The following is an 18,609-nucleotide window of genomic DNA, read 5'->3' on the forward strand; positions in this document are numbered from 1 at the left end:
GTTGGACAGGTGTACCTAATAAAGTGGCTGGTGAGTGTATCTGTAGTCTAAGGCAATAAGTAAATACAAAACATTTTCATGTATTCCATAACAGCTGTATTCCAAAAAAAAAGCTGAATGATTGAATAGTTGGCAATTTTTGTAAGTATTCCCAATCATTTTATCGCAGTGAATCGACCTGTTTGTGATAGGGTGGAATGTGGCTGACCAGGCCGTCATGCCATCGGTATTGCGATTGGCGCTCAACCACCTTTTCTTTTTTTTCTGCTCTGCAGGTTGGCGCATTTCTCAAATCTCCAAAGTTCCCTATTTGGATCCTTGGCAGCGAAACTCACCTCTCAGTATTCTTCACTAAGGTGAGTTAAGAAAATAATCTCCTTTTCTCCTTCGCCGCTCTCTCTTTTTCTTATCTGCAACAGTCTGGCGGTTTGCTTTCTTTCATTTCATTATTGAGTGAAGACACAAAAACACAAGAATGTGCTTGCTAATAGATTTAGTGCTCTAGACATCTTCTGGAAGAGAACAGAAGAAGGAGAGGGGGAGTATTGGATGGATGATGAGAGGCAGAAAGAGGTTTTTAGACTTATAAGGCATCCAGCGGTGTGTCCTGGCCTCAGCCCATGCGGCATGCGGTCAGCTTTGGCACCTCAACATGCTCACAGAGAGGGATCGTTGAAGTGAGGTGTATCTCGGGTCTGAGTGGGAATGTCAGTTCATTTAGCTCTAGTGATTTAGATGAGCGTCATTATGATATATGCTGATTTCACAGCCTTCCTGTGTTAACAGCCTTGCTATGTGGTTTCTAGGTTAGGAAGGTGCTAGGGCTGCACAATATTGGATAAATCTGACGTTGCGATATTTTGCTTTTTTGTGATTATGAAAAAATGCATTAATTTAGATTAATAGCAATGTCCCATGAAATAAGATAAAGTTTTTAAGGTGTTAGTATCAGTCTGTTAATTTTAAGGGTATCCATAAACCACTGTGCTCCAAAAAAGTGACAAAATTCTCTTTTAGAAAATGTAAAACTGATATAAATATCCAAATCTTGCAATTTGTCACTTTCACTAAATAGATTGTTTTTTAATTTTTTTTTTTTGTTTGTTTGTTTGTTTTTCACAACACCTCATAGTTGAGTCTCTCTTGACCAATCAAATGCTCATTTGTATTTGACTCGCCCCCTTCAAGAAGAGTCTCATTTGCTTTTTATGTGATCCGATTGAGCTCAACCACTCACTGGCAGAACTGTGATAAAAACAAAGCGTTATTAGCTTTTTAATTTTACATTTTTTTTTTTTTTTTTTTAAAGAGAAGGAGTTACTCTCTGCCTCACTCTCTATTCATTTTTTTTTTCAGTTTTGCACATTTCAAAGCACTTCGACAGACCTTTAAAGTATGCGAATGGTAAACTTTGGCTCTATTATGGTTAAACTCTGACTCCATATTTCTCACATATTCTGATCTGTGGCTCCTGTTCAACTATATTCCCATTGCACATCCAGCCATGTGAATATAGTCCTAGTACGTGCTCTCTAGTCAGTTTCAAAAGAGCCCAAGTCTCCAGGTCTGATTTTCAGGGTTCGTATGGATGCTGGAAATATTAGCAAATGCTTGAATTTTAATTTATTGTTTTCAAGGTTTGAAAGTGCTTAGATTTTGGGTAAAGTGCTTGAAACTGCTTGAAAATGTTATTGTGTTGGGAATAATAATTAACTATTTAAGTAAACAGTTTTGCTTTTGCAAAAGCTTGAAACCTTTTGAGTCTGCACATGTACCTGTAGTAAATTACATGTGGTAAATGTTGAACTATGATTAATAAGTGATGAAAAAGTATTGTTCATAATTAGATCATGTAAGTAAATACATTAACTAACATTAACTCATGAAATCTCATTGCAAAGTGTGACCTATGTATATAGATATGTAATTTGCCACACTTTAAAATGTAATCATTAGCTGTGGCTAATATGGAAAAATACACTCACTGGCCACTTTATTAGGTACACATGTACAACTACATGTTAATGCAAATTTCTGTTCAGCCAATCACATGGCAGCAAAACAATGCATTTAGGCATTTAGACATGGTCAAGATGAACTGCTGCAGTTGAGTGCAGTGGAGAATATTTTTTGGCACACTTTGTGCCAATTAGTACCAATTGAGCAGCGTGTCAACACCACAGCCTACCTGAGTATTGTTGCTGACCATGTCCGTCCCTTTATAGCCACAGTGTACCCATTTTCTAATAGCTACTTCCAGCAGGATAAAGCTTATGCATGACAAAGCGTGAATCATCTCAGACTGGTTTCTTGAACATTACAATGAGTTCACTGGACTCAAATGGCCTTCACAGTCACCAGGTTTCAATCCAATAGAGCACCTTTGGGATGTGTTGGAATAGGAGATCAAAGTCAAACAGTCAAAATCATCTTTATTGTCAATTCAACCACATGTACACGACATACAGAGAAACAAGGAAATCCAGTACCTTGTTGAATCTATGCCATGAAAGATTAAGGCAGTTCTGAAGGCAAAAGAGGGGGTCTAACCCCGTACTAGTAAGGTGTACCTAATAAAGTGGCCGGTGAGTGTAAATCAGTGTATAGCTGATCAGATGATGTGCTGATTATGCACAATAAATAAAGTAACACTTTTGAAACAAATGGGAAAACTATATGTGAATTGGCCGAAATGACATCAGCAAAATCCGATATTCTGCATCCTTAAGATTAGTGTTGTCATCATGTAAATACATCTTGCCTAATAACTATAAAAATGGCACAGTCCTTGTAATGCTTGACTGCTCTTGCATTATAAACATTATCGAATTACAAGAGAGCAAGACTTTTAAAACCCTCTGGATTACAGTGTTTACTGGGTTCTGTGTGCGTGCGCATGTGTTTTTATCCCTTTACTCGACAGAGGAAATGCTTGTTTCTCATAAAGGTTTCCACCTGGAGGCAAATGAGATTGACAGCGAGCATTAATCATGGTCTTACACTTAAGGCCATTTACTGTCAGTACATTATCCTCATCCGGTGTTTGGATGTGTGCTGACTGAGAGAGGGTGCACAGTGGAGACTCTTTTTGTCCATCAGTTGTTTCCTTCCTGTTCAAGGAAAGTCATGGAGTGCTTTTATCTTTATTTATTTATGTATGTATTTATTTATTTGTTTGTTTGCTTGAAACTTTTAGAACCAAAAAGACCTTTTTAAATTCCTTGAAATACTTTTGAAACTTATTTACATCTTATTCATGTTTGTATTTTAATTACTTTTTATTTAAATGTCAATGGTAATGTTGATTTACTTCACTGCTATTTTAATAAAGTAGATACAGTATGTATTATTTAGAAATAGATAAGTCTCTGAACAGGGTCCGTTGATTTACTGTTGAAGTTTAATGTAACTGGACCTTAATGTATTTGTCTAAGTCTTTTAGTGTTGACATCTCTAGGCCTGATTAGAGCTGCAGAATCAAAATCCTCACAACTGACAAAGGCTGACCTCATACCTCAAGCCATTAATCACCTTTTGTTTCTTTCTGTGTGTAGGCTGCTGGTACTCTGGGTTATTGTCTGTTAGTTTAGTAACTGTATAGTCTGTAGAGATTTTCTTTACAAAAGCTCTGAAAGTAAAATTTATGGTAAGTATCCTTCTCATCTCTCTGAGTCATTACACACTGATAGTTTCCCCATCCTGTGCTCCTGCTTCTCCAGACTCCTCAGTTGCTTCTTAGGTTTCTTAGTCCAAATCTAAGATAGATTCTTTTTAACAATTTCACATAAAGTCAAATGAAGTGACGATTCTAATTGGTCATTTGTGGCTCATTGTGAGCAAAAATATTTGTATGATGATCACTTAAATGTTTATGTTTGACCGTTGTCCCTCTCTAAGACAGCTAATTTTCTTGATGCCAGTGTAATATCACACTTGTCTCTTTTATCTTTCCCATAATACTGTAATTTCAACTCAAACCAATAATTTGTAACTATTACATAACTATTATAAATTTAATTTATTTAGAGAATGCTTAAAGAAAAATAATTATATTGTATCTTTGGTAGCATACAGTAGCTTGAATGTTGTCTAACATTAGTTTCATTATTTAATTCCCCACACACTATTCAGGCTTCGATTTAATAATAATAATAATAATAACATGTTCCAGCGATTAGTGCTACTTAATTGTCATTAATTCTTAAGATCTTACTGATTTAAAGGCCTGCTACTCTTTGCTTTCTTCTACAAATGGCAGCTCTGTAGAATGAGCACACATACACAATCAATTTAACCCTAATGCTCTCATAGGACACCTACTTTTCCCTCTCCACCTTCTCTCTGGGGCTGGTTAGCGGGAGCGTAGCCCCAGGTGAGTAATGCCATGATTTCCGGTTGGAAAGCTGAGCTTTTTCCTCGTAGAGCTCTGAGTCTCTATGTGTCCATCTGGTTTAGTTTTCCCCCTGGAGTCACCCAGAGAGTCAGCCACTCTGCCAGGCCCTCAGCGGGGGAAAAAGCTCTCAAACGACAACTCAAAGAGCAGCTAACAGGACAGGATGCACACTAAACCTGTTAGTAAGACTAATTGGGTTTGGTTTTCAATGCATGGTTTGCTAGTTTTATCCCTTTTATTTTAATACAATATTATGTAATTTAATGTAATTTATAATACAATCAGTGCTGGACAAAGATTATTTGAGATTAATCGCATTTAAAATTAAGGTTTGTTTTAACGTGTGTGTGTGTGTGTGTGTGTGTGTGTGTGTGTGTGTGTGTGTGTGTGTGTGTGTGTGTGTGTGTGTGTGTGTGTGTGTGTGTGTGTGTGTGTGTGTGTGTGTGTGTGTGTGTGTGTGTGTGTGTATATATGTATATATATATATATATATATATATATATATATATATATATATATATATATATATATATATACACTCACACACACACTCACACACACACACATTATTAAACATTTTCTCAAATATATGCATGCATGTGCGTAATTACATAAACATAATAAATATTAACAGTACAAGCTCATATATTATGTCAAACTTTTGTTTTGGATGTGAAAAATCAAGAGACATTTTTGCCCAGCACTAAATATAATGCAACATAATATAGTATATGATGTGGACGACTAGAATAAAAGTAACAATTTACAATAAGGTTGTATAAGTTAATGCATTTTTAACATGAACAAACAATGAACAATACATGTATTAATAGATAAATGTATTACTATTATTTATTAATCTTTAATAACATTAGTTAAAGTCCCCAAGAAATCAAAACTAACTATATGAGTTTGTTAGCTCACATTGCCAGCTTAGTGGTGAACAATTCATCAGTGCATGTCATTTAAGAAAAAATGCTCTTGTAATCTTTAATTGAAACCTAAAAATATACTTCTTGTTTGTTTTGATTTTTATTCTCAGATTACATGACTTTGAGATAGTGGGCGGGGCTAACACACTTAACTACGCTGGTTCAACTGTCAGTTTTGACACCAAATAGAAATGGTGAGCAGGAGTCTGTTAGTTTGTAATAACTCTTCTACAACCCCTCCCCAATCTTTCTGAATGAAATGCCTACTTTACTGCATCCATTCAACCTGCAGTCGAAAAAACAAGCCACGCCCACTGTTTTCTCATTCTGTTTCTCTTAGAACTGTCAAAATACGGAGAAAATAATTTTACCTCATTTCCTCATATGCTGTGGCTGCTGTAGGCTATGTATAATATACATGAGCACATGTGTGTCTTCATCTGCTTGTAAACTCCTAAACAAACACGTGATAAGTTAATGAGATTGGCCAGATTGGCGAGTACCGATCAAGCCATGAAATGTGATTATCGACTGATGCCGATGTTTGGCCGATCAATCTGAGCATCAGTTAACAAACATGAATTTACATCAGTCAGTGAAACCTTAATTGTATAGTATTTATTTATTTTTTAAATGGCTAAAACCACATTACTTGGACTTATAAATATATTTTTGTTGTTGTTGTTGTTGTGTTAACACTATCAAAATGGTGCCAACATGTCATCCTTATATTTGGGAACTGCTTATTAGATTTGTAGAATCTGATATGCTTTTCAGTTCAGCAGGTCTTATTTTGGGTGACAGTTCTGGCAGTTGGTCTGTGGCTTCCTGAAAGTTTTTAAATACATAATGATTTCTGTCCAATGGGATTAGTGTTAACGCAGTTTGTTTGTGATGTGCCATGAAAGGTCCTTTCTTTGTGAGTACCCCTGAGTTGGGTGTCTCTAACGAGTTTTAAGCCTGTCTCCCAAAGGATTCATACTTCCGTTACTGTCTTTGTTTGTCTCTGCTTTTAGCTTCTAATAGGGTTTGTGTTCCACTCTTATCTGATTTACGTGAACACAAAGCTGCAGACACTACACAAATGACCTTTCACAGGGGTCCTGAGAGGGCCCCGGACACACACCGACACAGCAGTGGACACTAAAGGAATGATCTCAGGTCCCAGTGGACAGACAGCCACACACAAACCCTGAGGACAGTGAGTAATGGAATAGCAGCTTTTAGCAAAGCACATTGGTAACTATAACCGTGTATAATGCAGAGAAACATGATCCATGACTGCTGAACCACAGTACCCCTCTTTATACCAAATCTGATGCTGCTTTTGTACATACACCCAATTAAAAGTTGATTATTGGGTGCACCAATGCCGTGGCCTTTGTTGTACTCCCAAGATGACTGTGTCTCTCTTAAAACAATATTACTTTTACCTTTCCTATTAAAGCTGCTTTCAAGCTCTTTTTGATTTGAGGTGATGAGCTTCACATCCCTTATTTCCTTCCATCCTGCTTTGTCTCTCTAGAGGCTTTTTGTCTTTATCCAAGTATGGGACGATGTTAACCTTCTCATCCTCCTATTTCTTGTTCCACTCATCAGACCACGTTCTGTCTCAGCTCTGATGAGGTTAACATCCTCATCTTTTTACTGATCCCTTGGTCCTCCTCTCCTTCCTGTCCACCCTGCAGGGGCCTGATTCTTTCTTATACCCAGTCACTACTACCGGCCCTGAGCTCACAAAGTTATTGCTCCACTTTCCAAATCTCAGAGCAATAGACTTTGTAAATGATGCTACTATAAAGATGAATGGTGCAAGGTCATAGTTCTGTTTCAGTACCTGCTCAGCTGCTTATAACCAAAGTATTCTGAGGCATCATTAGGCATCATTAGTATGCTCTTTAAATAAATGTATAATTTACCTTTCATAGTCATAATTTACCTTTCATAGTCATAGTTCACACTGGATGAAAGATCATCATCTTCAGCTGAACCTCGCAAAAACGGAAATGCTTGTAGTTTCTGCCAACCCGACTCTACACCATAACTTTTCAATCCAGATGGATGGGGCAACCATTACTGCATCCAAAATGGTGAAAAGCCTTGGAGTAACGATTGATGACCAACTAAACTTCTCTGACCACATTTCTAGAACTGCTCGATCGTGCAGATTTGCACTCTATAACATCAGAAAGATCCGACCCTTCTTATCTGAACATGCAGCTCAACTCCTTGTTCAAGCTCTTGTTCTCTCCAAACTGGATTACTGCAACTCTCTACTAGCTGGGCTTCCAGCTAACTCTATCAAGCCTCTTCAACTGCTCCAGAATGCAGCAGCACGAGTTGTCTTCAATGAACCTAAACGAGCACATGTCACTCCGCTGCTAGTCCGTTTGCACTGGCTGCCAGTTGCTGCTCGCATCAAATTCAAAACTCTGATGTTTGCCTACAAAGTGACTTCTGGCCTAGCACCTTCTTATCTGCACTCACTTCTGCAGATCTATGTGCCCTCCAGAAACTTGCGTTCTGTGAATGAACGTCGCCTCGTGGTTCCATCCCAAAGAGGGAAAAAATCACTTTCGCGAACGCTCACGCTTAATCTGCCCAGTTGGTGGAATGAACTCCCTAACTGCATCAGAACAGCAGAGTCACTCGCTATTTTCAAGAAACGACTAAAAACTCAACTATTTAGTCTCCACTTCACTTCCTAATCTGCAATTGCCTATTTGAATATCACACTAACTGTACAAAAAAAAAAAAAAAAAAAAAAACTACTAACACTTCCCTTCTTAGACTTTACAGACCTGAAACTTGCCTTTAGTACTTATTCATTGTTGCTCTTAGTTGTGTAAATTGCTTCCTTGTCCTCATTTGTAAGTCGCTTTGGATAAAAGCGTCTGCTAAATGACTAAATGTAAATGTAATGTAAATGTCATTTAGAAGGCAGTCAAACTCCGATGAGCTCACTAGGAGGAAGTCAAGGTGATGGAATTGTAAAAATTAAATTATTAGAATTTTAAGGACTCTCAGTAATGATTTTAAACCACACTGAACTTAGCTAAACTGAACTGAACTTAAACACTAAAAACTGAACTACCCTGATCCAGTTACTATGACCATTTATGTGAAGCTGCTTTGACACAATCTACATTGTAAAAGCGCTATACAAATAAAGCTGAATTGAATTAAATTGAAAAAGTAAAATTTAATTTATTAAACTTTGATTAAAACTTAAATGTTTGTAAAGTAATTCCAAAAGTTTGAAAACTTTCATAATTGCATGTTTTTGGAATGTTTTTTTTCTGCGTAATATTTTTTATTCTCTTTTTCTACTCAAAATATCTTTGTCTTTATATGACAAAATATTCAGTAAAAACAATTTAAGTAATTTTGTGATTTGGTATTTAAAGTAAAATATATTTATGTTAATATATTTTAACATCAATTTTATTCCTTTTAATCAAAGCTGAATTTTTAGGAGCCGTCAATCCATTCTTCAGCCTTCATGGTGATCAGCTGATGCTAAGTACAGATTCTGATGCTTCAAGCCTTCTAATGCATAAAGCACATTTTTTCCTGATACTTAAGTATAATACTTGAATAGAGATCTCTCCTTACCTCAGAGAAAAAATTAGGGGCGTTGCATATTATCACTTAAATGTGTCTCTTTGCAAGGTGTGAACATGTCATAGTCAGAAGCAGCTTTAAAAAAAATGGATAAAACAGATAAAAAAAAATTGGTTAAAAAAATGACAAACAATGCAATTCGGAAACATTGCAAATGATGGAATAAGAATTCAACATGTCTCAATCAAGAAAAAGTTTGAAGTGCATATTAAAATGCACATATACACTGCAAAACCCAAAAAGTTAAGGTAACTCAAACATTTGAGGAAACCAATTGCAACAAACCATTTAATTTAAAAAACTAATCCTAATGAGTACTGTGAACATTTGAGTAAATGAAGCAATTTGAGCTCAGTAAAACCCAATAAATGAAGAGAACTCAAACTAACTGAGTACTGTAAAACCCAATAAGTTAAGGCAACTCAAACCATTTAAGGAAATTTGCTACAATTGCTACAAACCATTTGATTTGAAAAAACAAACAATCTATATGAGTACTGTGGACTTACTCCATTTAAGTTGAAGTAATGAGGTATTTAACTCATTGCCTTCAACACTGAGTTCAAAACTCTTTTTCAAATGAGTAGAATTAACTTTCAGTAAATTTTGAGTTGACTACACTCGTTTCATTATTTTGACTTTTGGGTTTTGGTGTATAAATCCATAATTTTTTTTTTTTTTTACTAGGAATATAAACTACCGTTTGTTGCAATAAGTATATTAGAAGAAGTTATATAACTAAATATTCATCCTAAAATATTTTTGATGTTTTATTTATGTAATCTGTCCAGAGAAGCTTTCAGTGGACTTGCAATATTGTTAAAACAGACATTCTTTTTGTTCTTATATGTAAAATGGCCTAAATACATGCAAGTCATTGCTCATCATCTCCGACTAACACAAACACTTGCGATCCGTTCATGAGATCGGCCAGATCAGCTAATACCGATTGAGTCATTAAATGTGATTATCGGCCGATGCCGATACATTTTTTTAAGTAATGCACATTGATTTATTAACTCGCTACACAGTGACTTATTAACTTGCAACATCAGCAAGCTATTAAATCCGTGTGGAGCGTTTTAAATTGATCACTTACAAGGCACAAATGACAGTTAGGATGTTGTCTTAGAAAACATCTGCCTATTTAGGCAGAAAGTCTTATCACTGGGTTTTTAAATAAAGCTCTCTGGGAGGAAAGAGAAACCGCAATGCTGGTAAAGTCGTCTGGTGCACCCCAGGGCTCTGTCATCCTCTGCTAATTTACTGACTCCATGCCCCCAAACACAAACACTGGCCTTGCGTTTGTGTGTCCCACAGGAGTTCACCTCACTGCAGCGGTCATGCTTCTGTAAAGCCCTGCTCCGCTACCGCGAGGTGCCCTCAGTCATTTGTACCGCCACATAGGACCACCGTGTTCTCACAGCATTAGCACAACAGTGAATGTGAGTCAAAACCAACAAGGGCTCTGATTTCTGTCAGCCTGAAAGACTTCAGTCATCAAGTTCTTACATGTCTTCCATGAAAGGATGGCACTGTGGGCTATACACGAACATATGTAAAAGAATATAATAGGAAGGAAGGAAAATAATATCGCTTAATAGACTCCAGTCTCATCAGACACTGTGTGTGTTTCTAGTTTCGTCAGACAGTTGTCTCTGTCAGCCATTGTGCTGCCTGACGCATCATTAATCAATCTTTTAGTGGGATCTGATCTATTATATCCGCTTAAGCTTTGTAGTGCCGCACTTACACATGTGTGTACATACAGTACACACAATACTGTGGCAAATGAATGCGACAGCTTGGGGACTGTACACAACTAGAACAATAACTACATTCTTATGTACATTTCTAGGAAAATTGTAAACTAGAGAATAGAGAGTATGCACACCACACCACTAAGTGAATTCATTGACCTCTTTATTGTGGGAAATTAATTGCTTATCAAAGTCTTGGTTTTGTAATTCGTTAAAGAAGTATTAAACCAATTCATGAACCATTTTTAGCTTTCAGTTTTGGATGTTCCTCTAGCTAAATATGAATATTGTTATGTATTTTATTAATTGACATTGATAATCATTGTTATTCAACGATGTCTTTTGTATTGTATTGGCTTAAAATGTGATTTTAAGTCTTGTTAAACTTTTTTCTTTCAAAGTGTTTTAACATGTTTGGTACAGGAAAAAAAACAATCTTCTATACATTTCAATCATAATAGTCATGTTTTCAGCATATGCTTTACCAGAACAAGAAAAATAAATCTGAAAATAAGTATATATAAACAATCATACAAATCTGTAAATATTGTTATATTACATTTAATAAATGCAGGAATATGAAAACAAGTTTACATTAATGCAAATATTTAATTATTTTTGAAACCATTTCTAGTTGTACAAATACACATTTGAGCATTATTACTAAACTGTGTCTGCATTTTCTTTAACACCTCATAAAGCTAGGTGACTCAAGATACCATTTATAATCGCATTAATGACCTCAATAATCGCAATATAAAAGTTTCCCAAATCGTGCAGCCCTAGTGTAAATGTATGTTCGTCACCTTTGAGGACCAATAAACAGATTTAAAAAGCCATTTCAAGTGCAACTTCTGTTCCACCTTTTGGAGTAAAGATGTTTTTTTATTAGTGATGCAATGTTATTGGAAACAGTTTACTGTATTCAGATTATATGGTTAAACTAAAGGATTTGATATAAAAGACAACTGATAAATAAGTACCTTTTAAAAAGAAAAAAAAAACATGGTAATAAATTTGAAACAAATATTAATCTTAAATCAAGTTCAGTCCCTAGTGTACAGGCCTTTACAATCACACATGTGCCATCATTGGTCTAACGTTGAGTTTGGTCTTTATCAAGGCTCTACATGGCTGTATAGCCAAACATACACGCACTACCTTGTACCCAAGGGGCTCGTAATACATGCAGGGCCTCACATCCCCTCTTAACCCACAACAATGGCCTCTTCAGCGGACTCTCACTAACACCGATGCCTGTATAGGGAATACTTCACCAACAAAAGACCTGCACACAAAGAGAGAATGACAAGGAGATGGGAAGATAGTGTTAAATGTAGAAATGGACAGACCTTGACTTTATGAAGGGAGACGCCACGGGGAGTAAAAAGAGGATGTGAGAGTCTAGTCGGTGACCCAGTCAGCTGTGATGTATCAGATGTCTAAAGCGCTACTGTCTGATGCAGGCGATGTTTCTGTGTAGTGGAGAACTTCAGAGGAGCATATCTACCTGTAGTTTGAGTTACAGTGGTCTGCTAGCAGTAACTGGTAATGTGGCGCTGTAATTGTTGCCACTGCTTTGATGTTGTTGAAACACTGTGCTTGTTGTTTGAGGTTGACTGCTGAGAAGACCTTCATGAATGGATTTTTTTCACCTTAAACCCATGCCCCTTTGCACACCTGACCCAGACTTTCTGAGAGATGCCAATCTTTTCTTCCTGGCTAATCGCGTTTGGTGGAAAGTTTCAGTAGCAACAAGAGGTGTTTTACAAAACATTGTCAGTTAAGAATTAGGTTTGTGTTGCCTGAATGACGATTAGTGAAACAATTTAAATCGCATCAGGTTGCTCTCTTGTTGGATTCTATAGTAATCCTCCTTGCCTGTGCTGTTTAGCTTTTAATAGCTTCAAGTTCACTGTTTACTAGTGAGCATTGATTGCCAAATTGCCATTTGAGCTGAGCATTGATTCTGAATGCCAAGTTTTAATTTCTTTTAGGTTTGATCCTGATTCAGTTTTTTTTTAATAAGTGGGAATGTGAGTCAGAACTATTTTGCTCATTAAGGTTGCGTTTTTTATTTTTTATTATTTTTTTTTATCAAACGTAATAAAATCGTAATATTGTTAAATATTAACACCTAGATTTCCTGTTGGATTATACATACATTTTACCTTTTAACAGCAAAGCTACATGTTTGCTAAATTTTAAAAGTTTTGCTGTTGCTGATTTAATGCAATACCATCTCTATAAATATTAGCTGCAATTCTTTGTTGTGAAAAAAAATGGCATAAATCTGTCAAATAACAACATTTAAAACAATTGTTTTGATTCTGATCTATCAGACTAATTTAAAAGGCATTAACATAAATCTGTAATCTTTATTAAAATACCCATCCTATAACTTGTATATAAATGAAACTAAATTAGGGCTGCACAATGTATAGTTTTTAGTATCTATATATATTGCAATGTGTTCATCCGCAATAGGCACATCACAGGATCACAATGTTAAGTTCAACATTAACAGTTCAGAACACATAAGAATTTTGTATATTGCAGTGTTTAAACATAATGGAGTGAACGTTTCATTTGAACATGTTTTTTTTTTTTAAGGCCAGAGAGAGTTCAAAGTATTTAGGCACAAGACATTTTACCCCTTTGTAAATTTAATAATGTATATTTTATTAAATTGTTTATAAAGTAAAGACATTTGCAGCGTTATTTTACATTGATTATTCAAACTCTGTACTTGAATACTTTTTGACCCTCCTAAAAACCATTAAACACTTTTTATTCACACTTTTATCTTTGCTCATTTGTATTTATCTATGCTTTTAATGGATTACATTTTATGCATAAGTAACTTCTCTACAGAATTATCCCAATCAATCTAATCTAATAAATTCCTTTCTAATGGCAATTTTCATGTCTGATTTTCCAATATTGTGCAGCTGTAGACTACAGTGCTCATCCTCTGTTTAAAAAAAGAAAAATAAATCAATAAGTTGTCAGTTTACACTGCAGACTTCAAAGTATGGACATTTCTTAGATACTTTAAAGTCTCTACAACACAAAGATTGATCATTTAAATAAATGATTAATGATCGATTTGTTTAAAATTGTAATGCTCCCAGATGCATCTACTACTGTGGTATATAATCATGACATGAAGTGCAGATGAAACTTAGAACACCAGAATCTTTGTCTAGTTGAGAAAGATTTTTTTATTTAAAATAAGAGGCTTGTAATATTGTATAATGAAATGGTTCAGATCTTTTGGTGACAGCAATGTTCTTTTTGTTTTGTATCATTGTAATTCAATTGGCAATCATTTTAATTGCAAGGCTTTTATTGGCCTTGTTTCATTCTGTCACAAAAACTGCTAAAAGGACTCATTCTTGAACATTGTTGAGCTTTAATCAATTAATGATAATGTTTGCTAGTAATGTTATTGTCATTTAAAGTGAAGTTATACAAAATGTATCTATGACTTGACTAATAGTACCACTTGCAATGCTATAGAAAAACACATTTTAGCTCATCAGTTTTTTGTTTTTATCACTATTCCGATGCAAGTGAAACGCAAGAATAAATTAATTATTTTCTTATCTCTTGTTTCTTTTCTCTAATCTTCATGTCTCAGCCTCTGTTTTGCATGGGATTTTCATCATGTCAGGCTTTTTTGACTTGCCAAAGAACAGAATTTGGCAATGTGCTTGTTAGACAAGCTAAGGCACGTCGATTGTTTTTGTATAATACAGAATCATGGGCATGACATGTAATATGGTGCCCATTAATTAAGAACTTGTTTTTATGACTAATTAAATAGTTCCCTCATTTCACTTGTCCGTCATGCTGTACTAATTTGTCCTTGTTTTAAATTCAACGAGGGAACAAATTGATAAAACATGGCCACAAATTGAGAAGTGTGGTTCTTTTGCACTTGTTTATGCTTTATCTACAAAACACTAGGGCTGGGTGGTATATCGGGTTCTGGGGATATATCGTTATGATTCCCCAACGCGATACAGTATTATCCAATATTGTTTATTGTTAAGCAGGAAAAAAACAGTAGTGTATTTATTTTTCAAAGATTTTGTTTACAATTTGAAATGTTGTTTAACAGTTTTAAGCAGGAGAAAAACCTTTACTGTATTTTATTCATCAAAGAATTTGTGCAGCTGGTATTTTTTTGTGCAGCTGTTTATTTGTAAACAGGGAGGGAAACCCCTGTGTTTAAATTATATTTTGCTCAAAAACTGTTTAATAGTTTTAATAAAGGCTTTAACTCTCAAATGACCATTTATAGAAAAATATTAGATATATATACTGTATACCATCATTCCTCTTTAAAATACTGGGATATGATATTTTGCCCATATTGCCAAGCCCTACAAAACACTCCATAATAATTATGAGCTTGTTTAAGTGACCATTGATATGTTTTTAATTAACATCGCCTTACAAGATCATTGACTAATTGTTACAGTTCCCAGTTTGAGTCATAATACCAGCAACTAGCAATTATCACATGTTGATGGCATACAGTGAGAATGGCATCATGGTCTGCAATCATATTTGTTGTTGTTAACACTATTTCACTGCACATTAGAATTAAGTTCTTTTTTGTTTAACTTTAAGGCCACCTTAAATTGCTAAGTCTGATAAAGTAAGTTTAAGGGATAGTTTAATCAAAAATAGAAAATGTACCTAACATTTACTTTCTCTCTAGTGGTTCCAAACCAAGTTCTTATTTTCTGTTGAACATAAAAGAATATATTTAAAAAAATGTGAGAAACCTGTAACCTTCCATAGCCGAATAAACAAATACAATGCAAGTCATTGGTTACAGATTTCCAGCGTTTTTTATAATAGCTTGTTTTGTGTTTAACAGAAACGGGTTTGTGAAATTGAAGTATGGGTAAATGATGACAAAATTTTCGGTTTTGGGGAACTATCCATTTAAATGTAAAATGAAAGCAAGGGCCAAATGTAATATTCGTATTGAGCTTAATATGAACTAAGTTTCACCTTGGCATTTTTACATTGTTATTGCTGGAATCTATCAGGCAGGCTACAGGTTTTTTGTGGAAGACAGGAGTGTAAAAAAAGAAACCCACCTTCAGTCTAATGTACAATCCTACATCACCTTTTAAGGTAAAACAGAAACTGTTTTTATTTAAAGTTTTCTCAAAGCAGAATTGAGCACACTTTCAACATTTCCTGTCATTTCTCCTCTGCATATGACTGTACTTATCTCGGTTTTGATTCTTTGTTTAATCACATGGCTTTCGTAGAGGTGAGAATGAGGTCTTTATCACTTTTCTATTTTATTTCTCTCCAGCTTGCTGGCTTATATAAGCAAATTACTTCATCCTTCACATTGGCAAAAACACTGTAAAAGCTGTTGAAGTGAACCTGTGTGCTTGTGAGATTCTCAAACTTTCTTTTGGATGTTTCTGAATTTCAGTCACCAACATCTATTGGCTTTTTTTTTTTTTTTTTTCCTGTGTAAGAAAGACGCATCACTGATTTCCATCTATAGCCTCTTACGGCGTTGCCTTTTAGTGTGTGTGTGAGTGTGAGTGTGAGAGAGCATGTGTGCGTATTTGGGTCTCAAGAACATAATGAAATCCAGACTCCAGATTCTTAACATTTGAGTCTGCCTTACAGATATGTAGAAAAATTATGATTCCGGAGTCATATGATAAAAAAGAAAGCATATATAATGTCAGTGTCATATAGCGTAATTGGGAATATAAGTATTCCTCTGGCGGGATTTGACTGAAAATAGATGACCGTGCTCCTTTTCTAGCCATAATTTAAGATTAGTATTGAGTCTTAGTACTTCTTTAGTCAACACATTACACTTTTTTTTTTTTTTAATAATACAGTTTTTTGTGTTCCTGAAACCTGAAAGCTATCCAGAATAGCAGCTCTTTGTCAAGCGCCTTGCTTCAGTTTGGTTCCATGGGGTCGTCTGGGTCAAATCACTCATCGCGCAAAATCATCCAGCCTCAAGCTCAAGTCTTAACCCGACGTGCTGCTTTGTAATTCCCCTCTATTAGAGTTTGTGTGCAAGAGACAGAGGAACGCTGACTCAGCATGCTTGATTACAGGCCTGGTTGCGTTGTTGTGAAGCCACAGTGTAAACATCAGCGGAACAGCATGTTGTTTTTGTCACCAGGGGTCAGACTTTATAACAAGACATTTACTCATTTGCTGTTAGCGTGTAGACACAGTTGTGTGTGAGAAAGGTGAGGCGAAGGGTTTATGTGCACAAACACATGTCACACTTGATATACTTGATGTCAGTGCAAACACTCGCACACAAAATACAAGCATTTCAAAGCATGTTAGGATTTCTGACCAACAAAACATTCTACTTCATTGACATTTTCCACAATTACTTGCTCATTATCCAATGGAAAGACATTTTTAATATATATATATGTCATTTTAAACCTATTATACATAGTCATTTTCAAAATAATAAATAAAAAAATCACCAGAGCACTTAGAGTAAAAACACAAAGTTATTACTTTTGATTATTTATAAAAAAAATAACTGTTTATAAGAAGTTTTGCCCATGAAACGCAGCAATTGTTCAAAGCAGTTTGTGGTAATGTTTATTGTATTTGTCTATTAAGAAAATAGCAGTTAAACTGTATGTTTGTTTTGTAATGGCACTGTGTTAGTTTAGAAGTTTACACATATTTAGCATAATTCAAGAATTCACACTTAGATATTGATTGATAATAATAGCAGGTTTGGCATGCTGTCCCAGGTAGGCTTGAGCCGGTATAAGATTCTGACGGTATGTTAACCGTGGATAAAAAAAATATCACGGTATCATGGTATTGTGATTGCTGCTGTAATTTTTTATTTATTTTGTGTATGCCTGGGTAAAAAAAAAACCTTTAAACACAATATATTTAATTTTTTAAAAGGTTTAAAAAATTTTGGCATAATAAACTTGTCAGGCTAAATAATGAAAATGAAATTATGAAATCATTGACTTCTGCTGTCTTCATTAGTTTCAAAAACACAGTTTTCTTTAGAATTTAAAACAGCATCTTTGGATATATTTTCTGCTGGAGATACTGTTGTCCTAAAACTAAAAATAAATAAAAAGTAAATTAAAAAAATCTTAAACTTACCTTAGGGATGGTATTACAGAAAAGTTTGGCGGTTTTAAAACCTTGACTTTTCCAAACCGCGGTATACCTTGAAAGCGGTTATCGTCCCCATGCCTAGTCCTGAGAGAGAACTCTGACCTCGGAGTTAATTGAGCCCAGGGCCTCCGCCTGGTCAATAAGCACATAAGAGCTTCTGAGATCAGGTAGTTCTTGAAAGCTACCCCTGGTAAAGAAGGAAAAGGTGGAGATGGGGTGGGCGGGAATTCTGGAACGTAGCTGAAGTAACTAGCTATTCATTGTAGGTTTGGATTTATCTGATTGGCTTATTGGTGATTGAGGATGAGAAACCAGCCACTATCAATCATATCATGTGCTCTTCTTAAAATAATTTATCAAACTTCACTCAATGAGGGAAAATGGGTACACACAGCTTTTTAAAATTTTTTTATTTATTTATTTTTTTTAGCTGAGATTATTTGAACCTTTTACGGGCAGATTAAACTTAAGAATCCATGGCAGATTAATTTTATATATTCTTCTCTCATCACTGCTGAGCTATATGCTACTCGCGCAAGTTAAAACAAATCCATTTTCATCACTTGAAGAATGTGGGTTTTAAACTCGGGCAAGGACTCTGAAAGTTTAATTTCATTTTAAATATCTAGCAGTTGAGTGTAGAAAGGTGTCTGGTGTGACTGTGTGGAGTACTTGCTTAGTTTAAGGTATTAAGGCAAACAAAATCCAGCTGCAACTTCTCCTA

General features: G+C 35.2%; 1 protein-coding gene across 2 annotated transcripts in view; it reads left to right on the forward strand.

The window, feature by feature from the left end:
* Nucleotides 1-18,609, forward strand: part of mindy3 (MINDY lysine 48 deubiquitinase 3) — a 103,570-nt gene that overhangs the window by 13,836 nt on the left and 71,125 nt on the right. For both annotated transcript variants that reach the window (XM_068214021.1, NM_001077756.1), the window contains 1 exon segment: nt 276-356. In XM_068214021.1, coding sequence (XP_068070122.1) covers nt 276-356 — 81 coding nt within the window.

The sequence above is a fragment of the Danio rerio genome, chromosome 16 (assembly GCF_049306965.1).
Source record: "Danio rerio strain Tuebingen ecotype United States chromosome 16, GRCz12tu, whole genome shotgun sequence".
Lineage (NCBI taxonomy): Eukaryota > Metazoa > Chordata > Actinopteri > Cypriniformes > Danionidae > Danio > Danio rerio.